Below are 13,472 nucleotides of genomic sequence, written 5' to 3'. Positions count from 1 at the left end.
TCAAAATAATTACACTATTGGAAAGAAGCTAGATTAACTTCATACTGTATGATTCTATTATCGTAAAATTCTAGAAAATGCAAACTAATATATGGTGACAGAAAGCAGAACGGGAGCTGGGAGGAGTCAGGTATTACCATCGGGCATAAGGAAACTTTGAGGTGATAGAAAAGTTTATCTTAATTGTGGAAGTGATTTCAACAGTGTATACATATGTTCACCCTTAACAAATTATGCACTTTTGATATCTGCAGTTTATTGTACTTTAACCTTCAAGCTGTTAAAAATTAACCGGAGATAATTTTCAATTGTTGTGTAAGGTTTGCCACAAAGTGTAATATCTGCAAAGAAGGAGACAGCTAATTTTTTCCTCTTAAGATTGTGGAAAAAGTTGTAATACTACAGAGACCTGTGGAATCTAAGGATTAGTTGACCAACGCTTGTAAAGCTACTAATCTGAAAAACACATTTTCAGTTACCAAAGTTATTTTCTCTCTTCCATCGTGTAAATAGAATGTCGGGGTTCTTCTAATTTGGGTGTTTCTAAAATTTAAATCCACGCGAACAGATTAGGAAAGGCCACGAAATCCTACGTCACCTCTAACCTCACTGCTTGAAGCTTTGCGAAAGGAACTGGCCATGGACCCCACCCCAGCCTATAAATCACCAGGGCGCAGCCTCAGTGCGTGTCGGCAGCTGCCAGCGTCAGGTGGCTCCCCGCACGCTTCTTCCTAGGCGGTAGGACGTGGCTGCCACGTGACTCCCGCTAACACCGGATGATGGCGCAGCGCTGTGCACGCAGGCGCAGTGTGGGGCCCTTGCGGCCGAAGCTCACGCGGTAAGCCGCTGCACGTGTGCTACGGCGGGCGGAGGGCCGGGATCCCAGTATGTGGGGCCAGGGTCACTTTTCTAGAGCTTCTGCAACGGAAAGTGTGAGGTCAGTAGTAGTTTTTGTGGTACGTGCAGTGGTGGCCGCTTCAAGGACTATTTTCGTCGCTGCTTGCGTTTTAAGTCTCCAATCCTGGGAGGAGGCCCATTTCAGGGTTTTCTGTCACCTAGCCGCCCGCCACCCCAGAGGGGTGCCAGATGCCCCGGTTTTTGAGTGCGTGCAGGCAGGCGAAAGTGGCTTGAAAAGACCTCGGGCCTGAATAATCCCCATGAAGACGAGGTCACGCAGCCTCCACACTCTCTTCCCCTTCTCGAAAATTCTGTGCCATATAAGTTTCAAAATCCGTTATAAAATAAGTGTCAGAGAGCTACGTGTACCCGTTTCTTCCAAATTTTCATCACGAAGTGGAGATTTGGACGTACCATTTTGTGATCTCTGTTTGCAGAAAGTGGGTATGGCATCAGTGCCTTCATAATGAGGGCAAGTCATTTTAAAATAAGATTTAAAAACTACTCTAGAAGCAGCTTCTTGGAGTGTGTGGAGAGATTTCCAAAGTAATTTTAACTTTTACTGAATTTAAGCCTTAATGCCTTCCATGGGAATATATCGTCTCCCTAAAAGTTTTTACAGCTTTTCAATCAGTTGAATTTAAAAACTGCTTTTTGACCAGTAGAAAAGAACTCTTGTTTTGGAGACATTTTCATGCCACTTACGAAAATTTTTTTTTTTAAAAATTAAGTTGTAACAAAAGTAACCCACTTTTAAAATTTTATTTTTCTGTGATGAGGAGTTAATGTTTTCCTTTTCATAATGAGAGAGCATTTGAAACTTTAGTATAGTGGTGTTCCTAGACAACTTTTAAAGCTCTTAAAAAGTTGCGGTGGCTTAGGCCTGTAATCCCAGCACTTTGAGAGGCCGAGGTGGGCAAATCACAAGGTCGGGAGTTCAAGACCAGCCTGGCCAACACGGTGAAACCCCATCTCTACTAAAAATACAAAAATTAGCCGGACGTGGTGTCATGCACCGGTAATCTCAGCTACTTGGGAGGGTGAGGCAGGAGAATTGCTTGAACCCGGGAAGTGGAGGTTGCAGTGAGCTGAGATCTCCAGCCTGAGCGACAGAGCAAGACTTCGTTTGGGAAAAAAAAAAAAAAAAATCAAAAAATCTGTGTTTAATTTTCCTTCAACACTTAGGAATGGAAGGTGCAATATTCGAGTATATTACAGATAAAATTACATAGTATACATTTATTTTGGAATATTTTTGCATTTGATAAAGTATATTATGTAGTGAAAATTATTTTTGAAGTAATAGGCAAAATTCTATGTATTTTTGCAGTCTTCAATCCCACAGAATCTTCAAAAATAGTAACCACCGTGCCTTTTACATAAAATAGACTACCAGTTTAAAGTATTTGTTCTATTACTTGTAATGTTTCTCTTTGTTTACGTTGTGGAAGTCCTTTTTATGGGAGGATATTTTCTAAAAAAGAATACATTGTTTCAAAGTATTGATTTATGTAAGTGATCAAAATATATATGAGTTGTTCGGTATAAATTTGTAAAAGTTTGGCTAAAGAGATAATTTTAAGGATAGAGATTATATATGATAAAATTGCATCTACTACAAAATACTCAAAAGAATTAGTGAAGGAAATATTGAGTTCATTTTTAATATAGAGTTTGAATTTTGATAACTGCATTTAGGACAAAACATTTGTAAGAATTGAACATGATGTAGTTTAGTCTTCATTCATTATTAACGGATGGATTATTATAATCTAATTTAAGGTATTGTTTTAGTTTTTCAGGAATTGTTCAAATGGATGAAGATACACATTACGATAAAGGTACTGACACTAAAAATTATTTTGGGGTGTAAGAGCTAGATGATACTGATTAATTTCTAATTTTCCTTGTATTGTGATTTGATTTTAGTGGAAGATGTGGTTGGAAGTCACATAGAAGATGCAGTAACATTTTGGGCCCAGGTAAATAGCAAACTGGTTGATATCCCCCCCTCACCTCCCCCAATCCAGTTCCTCCCCAACAAAAACAAAAATAAAACCCAAGAATAAATACATTTATCATTCTCATTGCCTAATACTTATTGAATTATTTATCACCAGGCATTGTTAGAAGACAAATGTTGACAGCTGTGACGTTACTTGACTCATGAATATTATGTGCATAATACACCAAGTTTAAAAAAATAAAATTGGCAAGATTGTGATTTCAGAATTCCACTCAATTCTAGGCTGCTTTTGCTGGAGTCTGAGAGCCTGTTGTATTTGTGAAGTTATAGCCCCATCTAGGGGTCTTTTATAAGATTGTTTCTTGAAGGAGGATAAGTTTTAAAAATCTCGGTCATTTTTTCTAATGGCTTAAATTTGAGATGTGGTATTTTTCTCATTATAAAATTGGAAGCATGAATGAAACATTTCTGATTTTCTGTTGGGAGGCTGTCAGTTAGGTAAAGTTACTCAGTTTTAAATACAAAGCAAGCACTGAAGGGCTGTGTTCCACAATTTAAGAAGGTAAATTCCTCTGATACACAGAACGACCTGCTAATTTTTGGTTTTGTAAACTATACATGATATGGAAGGGAAAGAAATTACATTTCTCTATACTACCTACAGCATGGGAACTCCTTTTGGTGGGGGTTGAGGTGAACTCGTAATGTGGGAAATAGGAGAATATATGAGAAGAAAGTTCTAGAAGAATATGATTAACCCAGAGTTCTTAAATATATAGTCATGCATCACTTAATGACTGGGATACATACAGAGAAATGCATCATTAGGCAACTTCGTCGCTGTATGAACATCATAGAATGTACTTAGAGAAACCTAGATGATATAGCCTACCACATACCTAGGCCATGTGGTGTACTTGTACCCCATGTTACTGTACGAATGCTGCAGACAATTGTACACAATAGTAAGTCTTTATGTATCTAAGCATAAAGGTACAGTAAAAACATTTTATAAAAAATTAAAAAATGGTACACCTGTATAGGGCACTTACCATGAATGGAGCTTGCAGGATTAGAAATTGCTTTGGGTGAGTCATTGAGTGAGTAGTGAGGAATGTGAAGACCTCGGACGTTACTGTACACTACTGTATACTTTATAAATACCATACACTTAGGCTACACTAAATTTATAAAAATATTTTTCTTCAATAAACCTTAGCTTACTGTAACTTTTAATAAACTTTTGACTCATTTGTAATAACACAGCTTAAAACAAACATTGTAGAGCTGTGCAAAAATATTCTTTACATCCTTATTCTAAAGCTTTCTTCTCTTTTTAAACTTCTGATTTTGTTTACTTTAAAAACTTTTTGATTAAAAACGAAGACACAAGATCTTCAATATCTCTGTCTTTCACCTCCACTTCTTGTCCTAGTAGAAGGTCTTCAGGGTCAGTAATGTGCATGGAGCTGTCATCTTCTGTAATAATAATGCCCTTTTGGAATACCTTCAGAAGGACTTGAGGCAGCTGTACAATTAACTTTTTAAAATAAGTAGGAGTACACTAAAATAAGAAAAATTATATTAAAAATATATATACACACACACACCAGTGACATAGTTGTTTATTTTCATTACCAAGTATTATGTACTGTACATAATTGTATGTGCTGTGCTTTTGTAAGACTGGGGCACAGTAGGTTTACACCAGCATCACCACAAATATGTGAGTAATGCATTGCTCTATGGTGTTACAATGGCTAGGACTACACTAGGCAATAGGAATTTTTCAGCTTCATTATGATCTTATGGGACTACTGTAGTGTATGTGGTTCATTCTTGACCAAAATGTCACTATGTGGGGCATGGCTGCATATAAAAAAACATTGTAGAAGGGTGATGTTATGGAAAACTTGGGGCAAATTCATGTGTCTGCTTATGCACGTATATTTGGCAAATTTGTTTCTGCTTACGCATGTTCTCTAAAGGTTGCTCACACGTTCTGGTTCTGTGCCCATTGTCTCTGTATTAGTGACAACTGCATCACTCTCAACAGTGTCCCAGGGTGGATGATAAATTATATTTAAGCTTATTATATAGAAACATCATTTATCGGTGTAAAAAGATTTTCTAGACTAGTGCTGTCTAGTAGAAATATATGAGCCACGTAAGTAATTTTAAAACATTTTTGGCAGCCACATTGAAGAAACTAAAAATAGCAGGTGACATTTTAATAAGTACATTTTATTTAACTCAATATATCCAAAATATTGTTTCAAAATATAATTGGCATAAAAATTTGAACAGGATAGTTTATATTTCCTTTTTAATATTGTCTTTGAAATCCAGTGTGTATATTAGACTTACAGCATATCTCCTTAGACTAGGCATATTTCAAGTGGGTATTGGCTGTTGAATTCACTAGTGCAGCTCTAGACTTTGATTTCAGTTTACTTTATTTGTGAATATATTGATTGAATTTGGAGCAAATTCAAGTCAGCAGTTTTTTTTTCTGTAAAGGATCAGATGATGAGTATTTTACCATTTTTAGGCCATACAGTTTCTTTTGCAGCTATTCAATTCTGCCAACACGGTGCAAAGCAGCCATAGACATAGTGTGAATGACTGTGTGTAGCTGTGATGCAGTAAACTTTATTTACTAAAACAGGTGGCTGTAATTTGCCAACCTCTGAGTTAAACCATGAAGTTGAGGCTCTTGTAGAAGAACGTTTAAAACAGGCATAGAGAAGTCTAAGTAGATTTGGAAATATGTGTAGGCAGATTAGGATGAAAATCTGCTCACATGTATTCTCAATTTTTTTGCCCTGTGGGCTTCTGCCTTATAAACCACTTATAAGCAAACACTTCAGATTGGATGAGTGGCAGCTGAAGGAATCTGACATATTTGACTCCACCTGTTTCTTTGAAAGAATGAGCTTCTGGTCAGGCATGGTGGCTCATGCCTATAATCCCAACACTTTGGGAGACCTATGTGAGAGGATCGCCTGAGCCCAGGAGTTTGAGACCAGCCTTGGCAATATAGTGAGACCTTGTCACTACAAAAAAAAAAAAAAAATTAGCCGGGCATGGTGGTGCATGCCTGTGTTCCCAGCTATGTGGGAGCTGAGGGTGTGAGGATTGCCTGGGCCCAGGAGATTGAGACTGCAGTGAGCTGAGATTGTGCCAAACAAACAAACAAAGAGCTCCTATTTGTTTTAGTCTGTATGGTGAAAAAATATAGTTATATGGAATATTTTGATTCCAGGGGTTTGTTCACAAAGGCTGCTTCTATTGTTTCTCAGGTCAGTTTAAATTCAGTTCCTGTTCTATGCTGAGACTTTGATATTCATCATAATGTTCTTTGAACTGCTCTTTCAGAGTTTTTTTTTCAGTCATCATGGATAATCATCTTCTTTCTAGCATTATTGAATATTTTGTTGGTATATTTCTTTAGAACATATATATATATATTTAACATTTTATTTTGAAGAAACTTTGACTTACAGGAATGTTGCAAAATTAGTACAGAGGCTAGAATGTGGCTCTGTATACTCTTCACCCAGCTTCCTTTAATGCTAATGTGTTATATAACCACAATATAGTGATCAAAGCCAGGGAATTAACATTAGTACAATGCTATTAACTAAACTACAGCCCTTATTTAAATTTTAGCAGTTTTTTTATCTTTTTGTGTTCCAGGATCCAATACAGAATGCCAAATTGTATTTAGTTGTGTATCTTTGGTTTCCTTTAACCTCTGAATGTTCCTCAATTTTTCCTTGTATTTCAAGACTCTTGACACTTCTGATGAATATTAGTTATTTTGTAGAGTATCTTTTAGTTTGGGTTTGTTTGATGATTTCTTATGAATAGATTAGCAAGAGTTCCACAGAAGTGATATTGTAGTCCTCTCAGCATATCATATTGGGGTTTCATGATGTGATATACCTTCTTATTGATGATAACCTTGATTCACTTGGGTAAGGTGGCAACTTCCAGGTTTTTTCACTGTAAAGTTACTCTTTTTTCTTTTGTAATTAATACATGTTTTAGGAGACTTATTGTGGCTGTCTAACCCAGTTTCTCTTCAAATTTTCACCCACGAATTTTATTGTTTATTGCTCTAGTGCTTGCCTAATGATGACTTTCTATTCTCCTCATTCCTTCCACATTTATTAATTGGAATTCTTCTGTAAGGAAGGGCTGTCTCTTCTCTGCCATTTATTTATTCAATTATTTATATTAATATAAACTCAAGGATATTTATTCCGTGGGTTATAATCCTATGCTATCATTATTTATTTTGTTGTTTAAATTATTCAGCCTTGGCCATTGGGACAAAGTTCACCAAAGAACACAGATTGGTACTTGTCTTTAAACGTCTCCTATTCTTTTTTGGAGCACTGTTTGTTTTTTTTTTTTTTCTAAGACAGGGTCTCCATCACCAAGGCTAGAGTGCAGTAGTGTGATCATGGCTTACTGCAGTCTCGAACTTCCGGGCTGAAGCAATCGTCCCACCTCATCTTCCTGTGTAGTTGGGACTATAGGTGCACACTACCATGCCCGGCTAATTTTTTGTATTATTTTTGTAGAGACAGGGTTTCACCATGTTGCCAAGCTAGTCTCAAACTCCTGGGCTCAAAAATGATCCTCCCACCTCGGCCCTCCAAAGTGCTGGGATTACAGGTGTAAGCCATCACAACCCGTTTTTTTTTTTTGTTTTTTTTTTTTTTTTGTTTTTAAGCATTTCTTTACTTTCTGGCACCATCAAATGTTCCAGGATCATCTTTTATTTCCCAGTTTGAGCTCTGCAATCAACTCAATCTTTAAGGAATCCTTTCCATATGATTTAATTATATTTGATATCTTGTTTGAATTCTACCTAATTTGAACACATTGGGAAGTAAACTTTTTCTATGGCCTAGTCTCATTTCTTATAAATAACTCATTTAAATTATGAAAAAATACAGACATAAGAACTTGATTTAATTTCTAATGGCCTAAAATCTTTTAAGTTTATCATGGTTAGAACCTTCAAGCGTGTAACACTGTAAAATAATATTTTACTATATCTTATACTATATCTGATCTTTCTAGAGTGTCAGTAGAAACAAAGATATCATGAAGATTGGTTGCTCACTGTCTGAAGTTTGCCCCCAGGCCAGTTCAGTTTTGGGGAATCTTGACCCAAACAAGGTGAGCCATATTCTTGAATATAATTATTTCATTCCTCCTGTCAGCTTTCCTGTGTCTTAGATCTTTAGTTTTTGGAGTTTTTGGTATATTTGAAAAGAAGAGGCTGATTTTTGGAATTTGTATAAACTACTGTTATGGTAAATTTATTAATTCAAAAATACTTATGGACTGAATATTACTCAGTCTTGAAAGGAAATTTGACATAAGCTACAACATGGATGCATCTTCAGGACATTAGCTAAATAAGCCAGTCACAAAAGGACAAATACTGTTATGATTCTACTTGTATGAAGTACTTAGAGTAGTCAAAATCATAGAGACAGAAAAAGTGAATGATGGTTATCAGGGACTGGGGGAAGATTGGGGATGGGGAGTTACTGATTAATGGGTGTAGAGTTTCAGTTTTACAAGATGAAAATAGCTATGGAGATGGATGATGAATGGTGGCGAAGGTTGCAAAACAGTATGAATGTACTTAATGCCACCGAACTGTACACTTAACAATGGTCAAGATAGTCAATTTTATGTTATGTATAGTTTACTACAGTTAAAAATAGGAAAAATAGAATTAAAAGCTACACTATTCTAGCCAAAAAAACAAAAGTGAAACGTATGTACTGTCTGCTATGTACCTGGCACTGTATTAAGCATTAAGTATGCAGTGGTGAACAAACTAGATTCCTTGCCTTTGACTTTGATTCACAAAAAATTTGTAAGATGCATCTTTATGCAGAGCAATTTGGCTTTTTCCTTGTTTACTGAGGTATAACTTGTATACAGTAAGGTATATATCTCTTAAGATCCTAAGTATTTAACTTGGTGAGTTTTTACATATGTATGTATCCATGTAACCACCATCCAGATCAACATATGGTTCCATCATTTCAGAAAATTCCTTCAGGCCCCTTTTCAGTCAATTCTTAGTCAGTAGTTTCTCCATCAGAGGTATAACCATCATTCTGACACTGTCATCATAGATTCATTTGTCTGTTCTTAAATCATGCAGTATGTACTTTATTGTATGTATCTGGCTTCTTTTGTTCAACATAATTTCTGAGATTCATTTATATTGTGTGTACTAGTGTATTGGTAGTCTGTTCTTTTTTAAGCTATTTAACATTCATTGTATAAATATAACACAATTTATTGATCTCATTTGATGGGCATTTGGATTTTTTGCAGTTTTTAACTACACTGAATGAAACTGCCGTGAAATCCTCATATAAGTCTTCTGCTGGATGTATTGACTCATTTCTTTTGCACATATATGTAGAGTAGAATTGCTAAATTGTAGGGTAGGCATGTTTCTGCCAAAGTAGATACTGCCAAACAGCTTTGCAAAAGTGTTGAACCAATTTACATTCTTATCAGCAATTTATGAGAGTTGTAGTTCCTTCATGTCCTCACCAGCCCCCTGCTTTGCTAGTGTACTGAGGTTGTGTTTTAATATTTTTATTAGCCCTTTGGAAGGGCTCTTGTGAAGTACCTATTCACATCTTTTCCCCATTTTTAAATTAGGTTATTTGTCTTGATTGATCTGTAGGCATTCTGTATGTTTTTTCACTTTAATTTTCATTTTTATTTCTACCTCTTAAAGTCAATGATAAAGTCACAACTGTAAAATGAATGCATTTAAAAAATAAAAGATATATTTCAATGACAAAAAGTATGCAATGATCATGAAAATCAACTGTACACTTTGCCAAGGCCAAAGAATGAAAGGCAATATGAAAAAGCCAATCTTCAAATATATCCTCAACAAAAACTCCCTCCTAAATAGTAAAATCATCATTTAAGAATATTTGTCTTTACACATCTAAACAGCAGCTCCAACCAAAAAAAAAGCGGGGGGAATGGGCAGATGATAACTTTCCCCACGTTTTCCAGATATAAACATGTGGTCACCAGGAATTCAAGATTAAACTTCTAAAGCAACATTTAACTCAAAATAAAGTGAACATTTCTGACAGATGACAACAGTAGTATGAAACTGACTTTTCCTTTCCTAGATAGAAATGAGATGGGGCATTTCAGTAATCATCTAAGAATAACTGTAGAAATACTCACAGTTCTACCACCGCACCCACTGGTATAAAGCAGATACCTTCCATGAAAGTATCTTTCACATTACTAAAATATCCTCACTTACTTGGGACAATTTCATGCGTAGATGAGTACAAACACTTGTTTTTAGGTGTGTGGAATTATTGGAGCTGAGATATTTGAAACAATATCTGAATCTTAGCAGAGATATAATAATCCTTTCACTATACATTGATTGGGCTTCCTTAACCAAATCTGAGCAACTACTGTAATAACAATGCTGGTGGTAGTCCATGATACTCTCAAATTTTTTCCCTTTAAGAAATGTATAATCCATGTAACACTAGTAAATATGTTACATTGTACACCTTCTTAACAAAGAATGGCTGTTTTCAGGCCTTACTAGGAAAACAAACGGACAAACAATGGCAGTTACTGCCTGTTTTTATCACTGATAAGCTGCAATAAAGCTCAAATGATGGATGGTTTACATGTGTGATATTAAGTACAAAATGAAAGCCATTATAATTTTACCAAAGAAACACGAAAAATATGGGAAGAAGTGAAATGAACATGGCATGGGTCCCAAAGATTACAATATGTTTCAGAACAGGATTTGGAAAACAAACAATTTCTTGAATATTTCTTATACTAGAAAGATCCAAAGCAAATCCAGGGAAGCTTAGCCATACCTTGTCAAAGATGAATACTTAGCTAAGTTAGAAGTTCCATTTGCTAAAGTGTATCTGCTGATCAGATCTACCCTGCTACTTAGAGCCAGCCAGGAAGGTGGCCATCACTCATGCTCATTCACTCTTTCTATGTCTTATCAAGAGTCACATGTAACAATTTTTTTTTCAAACCAAATGCTTTATACGGTGAACTACAGGAAAAACAATTCTAAATACACTTTTAAAATGCTAGAGAGTTAAGATAACCTCATTAAAGAAAAAATACCGAAAATGTAAAGGGTCTATGCAAAATAAGAGCTGTATTAAGTGTATACTTTCTATTTTAACAATTCACGTGGCTGTGCTCTTAAAATGAGAGAAGCAGATATTTTACCCATGTCTTCTGGCAAGAGATTCAAGAGCAGAAGTAGCAGGGCTATAAAATTTCATAAAATTTGTGGGATTTTTTAAAGCTAAATTATTCAATATCTTGTACTGTTGTTGCACCCATGTATTGCCCCGGAATATATGTACAGCATCCTAGCAACAGTGACTGCAACAAAAGTAAGGTAAATAGGTCTACAAAGCATTTGATTTCCTCATTAGAGAAAGTTTTTGCAGAGGAAATGCAAACAACTGCAATTCAGATCACATTATATAAGCTTGACAATTATTTAAACCTTGTATAAAATTAAATCTAACCCTTACCACAACAAATCTGTAAGGAATCAGAAAAGGATTTATAGTACACAAGTCTTGATTACTGTTTCATTCCACTTTGAAATCACTCTGAGCTAAAACAGCATTCTTCCAAGATTTAAAGAAAAATAGATTTTATAAAAGGGATTCTTTTACATTATTTTTGTTACTGACAGAAACAAGTTTTGCTTTTTTCCACTATAATTCGCTCTGATGAAAGAAATAATTCTCTCTCTTAACTCCTAACAAACGCTACATTTTCAAGACTAAAGGAATTACTGGTGGTATTCTTTCTCCTTGATCTAAACTATTTGTCTCTAAAATACGTCAAGTAAGCTTTTAAAGATTCAGGGAGGGGCAGCATTGTGATTTTTTTCTCTCAGTAAATTTTGAGGTGCCTCCTCTGGCTTCATTGCTTCACTGTGATCTTTTTCTTCCTCTTCTTTGTTATCTTCTTCCATTTTTTCATCCTCCTCTCTGTCTAGAGGCTGAGGAATAAGCTGATTACCCACAAATATGTACCTGTTAGTTCTCTGTTTAACTCTCTCTTTTTTCTTCCTTTTGGGTGGAGCCCTTTGCGGAATCCCCTTGGCCTGCATCTCATCATTTATGAAATTTCTAAGTGTGCGTCGAATGTAAATACGAGCCAAGCCCTGTGGATTCCTGACAGCACAGGGAGGGAGTCCCACAGAATCTGGTTTACCATTATCATTCTTACTTGGTTGCACAAGTGGAGCAAATGACACCACAAGGATATTTTTCCTTTCCCAAGTGTTTTGTCCAGTTCTGTGTTAACTGATCCTCCATAGGCATGACTGATATGCCCCCAACTTTTAGTAATATTTTCATGATCTTTCTGGACTCCACCTCCACAGTAAATTCGATCATACTGATCACTGTCAGATGCTATCTGGAGGCAATTACTGATGACAGATGCAGGTTCACAGAACTCAAATCTTAGGAGTAGTTTTCTTTATAGGTGCATGTTGGAATATCTTCATCTTGAAATGGACAGATGATTTCGCTTACAGTGGGGGCTTGCCAACTTGCACATATAATTCTTTTGATAAGCTGCTAGAAGATCAGGGTGACCTAGCCTTGCCCTGTAACTTCCCTCTTAGATGGATAGTCTGGGTCTAGGAGCTGATTATCAAAGCTATCACTATTTTTGATGAAGCTCTCCAATTTTTCCTTGGCATATTCTACCACATCTGAATGAGGCCCAATCCCATGGTTTACTCCAAAAGGATCTGTGGTGCAGCGGTTGGTCCAGCCCACTGCAGCAGTGAGCAGACCAGGTGCTGGGAGTTGGTGGGGTCTGCGGCAGCTGGACGCTGCCACCACCACAACAGCACAGCCACTGCCGCAGCCGAGGAGAGCAAATTGGTGGGGCCAGGACCTTTCTATATGTTATTTATATATGTTTTTTTGAGATGAAGTCTCTGTTGCCCAGGCTGGAGTGCAGTGGTGTGATCATGGCTCACTGCAGCCTCAACCTATTGGGCTCAAGTGATCTTCCCACCTCAGCCTTCCAAGTAGCTGGGACTAAAGGTGTGTGCCACCATGCCCAGCTAATTTTTAAATTTTTTGTAGAGATGGGGCATCACTATGTTGACCAGGCTGGTCTTGAATCCTGGGCTCAATCAGTTCTCCCACCTTAGCCTCCCAAAGTGCTGAGATGCATGGTGTGAATCACTGTGCCCAACCTGTACATATTCTTGACACGAGTCCTTTGTCTTTTATATGTGTTGCTAGTATCTTTTAGTCTGTGGCCTACGTACTCATTTTCTTGGTATTATTTGTAATTTAATTTATAAATTTTTTTTTGGTATGTGCATTCTGCTTCCCATTTAAGACCACTATACTTACCCCAAGATCATAGATATGTTTGTGTGGGTGTGTGTGTTTCTCTGGAAGTTTTTACCTTTTGCATTTAGGACTGGGGTGACCTCCAGTAAATTTTTTGATTATAATGTGAGGTAGAGATAAAGTTCAGTATT

The 13,472-nt window shown here is 36.5% G+C and overlaps 1 protein-coding gene and 1 pseudogene across 5 annotated transcripts in view; one reads left to right on the top strand and one right to left on the bottom strand.

Moving 5' to 3' along the window:
* The first annotated feature begins 760 nt into the window (after nt 1-760).
* Nucleotides 761-13,472, top strand: part of STK31 (serine/threonine kinase 31) — a 135,290-nt gene continuing 122,578 nt past the window's right edge. For 3 of the 5 annotated variants that reach the window (XM_032759232.2, XM_058446398.1, XM_058446421.1), the window contains exons 1-4: nt 761-838; nt 2,692-2,738; nt 2,827-2,879; nt 7,961-8,059. In XM_032759232.2, coding sequence (XP_032615123.2) covers nt 777-838; nt 2,692-2,738; nt 2,827-2,879; nt 7,961-8,059 — 261 coding nt within the window. In that variant the 5' untranslated portion in view covers nt 761-776. Of the gene's footprint in view, nt 938-2,691; nt 2,739-2,826; nt 2,880-7,960; nt 8,060-13,472 lie in introns of all 5 variants that reach the window. The other 2 variants (XM_058446415.1, XM_058446404.1) reach the window with 2 other exon arrangements.
* LOC116813040 (protein-L-isoaspartate O-methyltransferase domain-containing protein 1-like) lies at nt 11,780-12,321 on the bottom strand (annotated as a pseudogene).

The sequence above is a fragment of the Hylobates moloch genome, unplaced genomic scaffold (assembly GCF_009828535.3).
Source record: "Hylobates moloch isolate HMO894 unplaced genomic scaffold, HMol_V3 SCAFFOLD_1, whole genome shotgun sequence".
Classification (NCBI taxonomy): Eukaryota; Metazoa; Chordata; class Mammalia; order Primates; family Hylobatidae; genus Hylobates; species Hylobates moloch.
The sequence above is the reverse complement of the archived record's forward strand: the minus strand, read 5'-3'. Positions and strand labels throughout refer to the sequence as shown.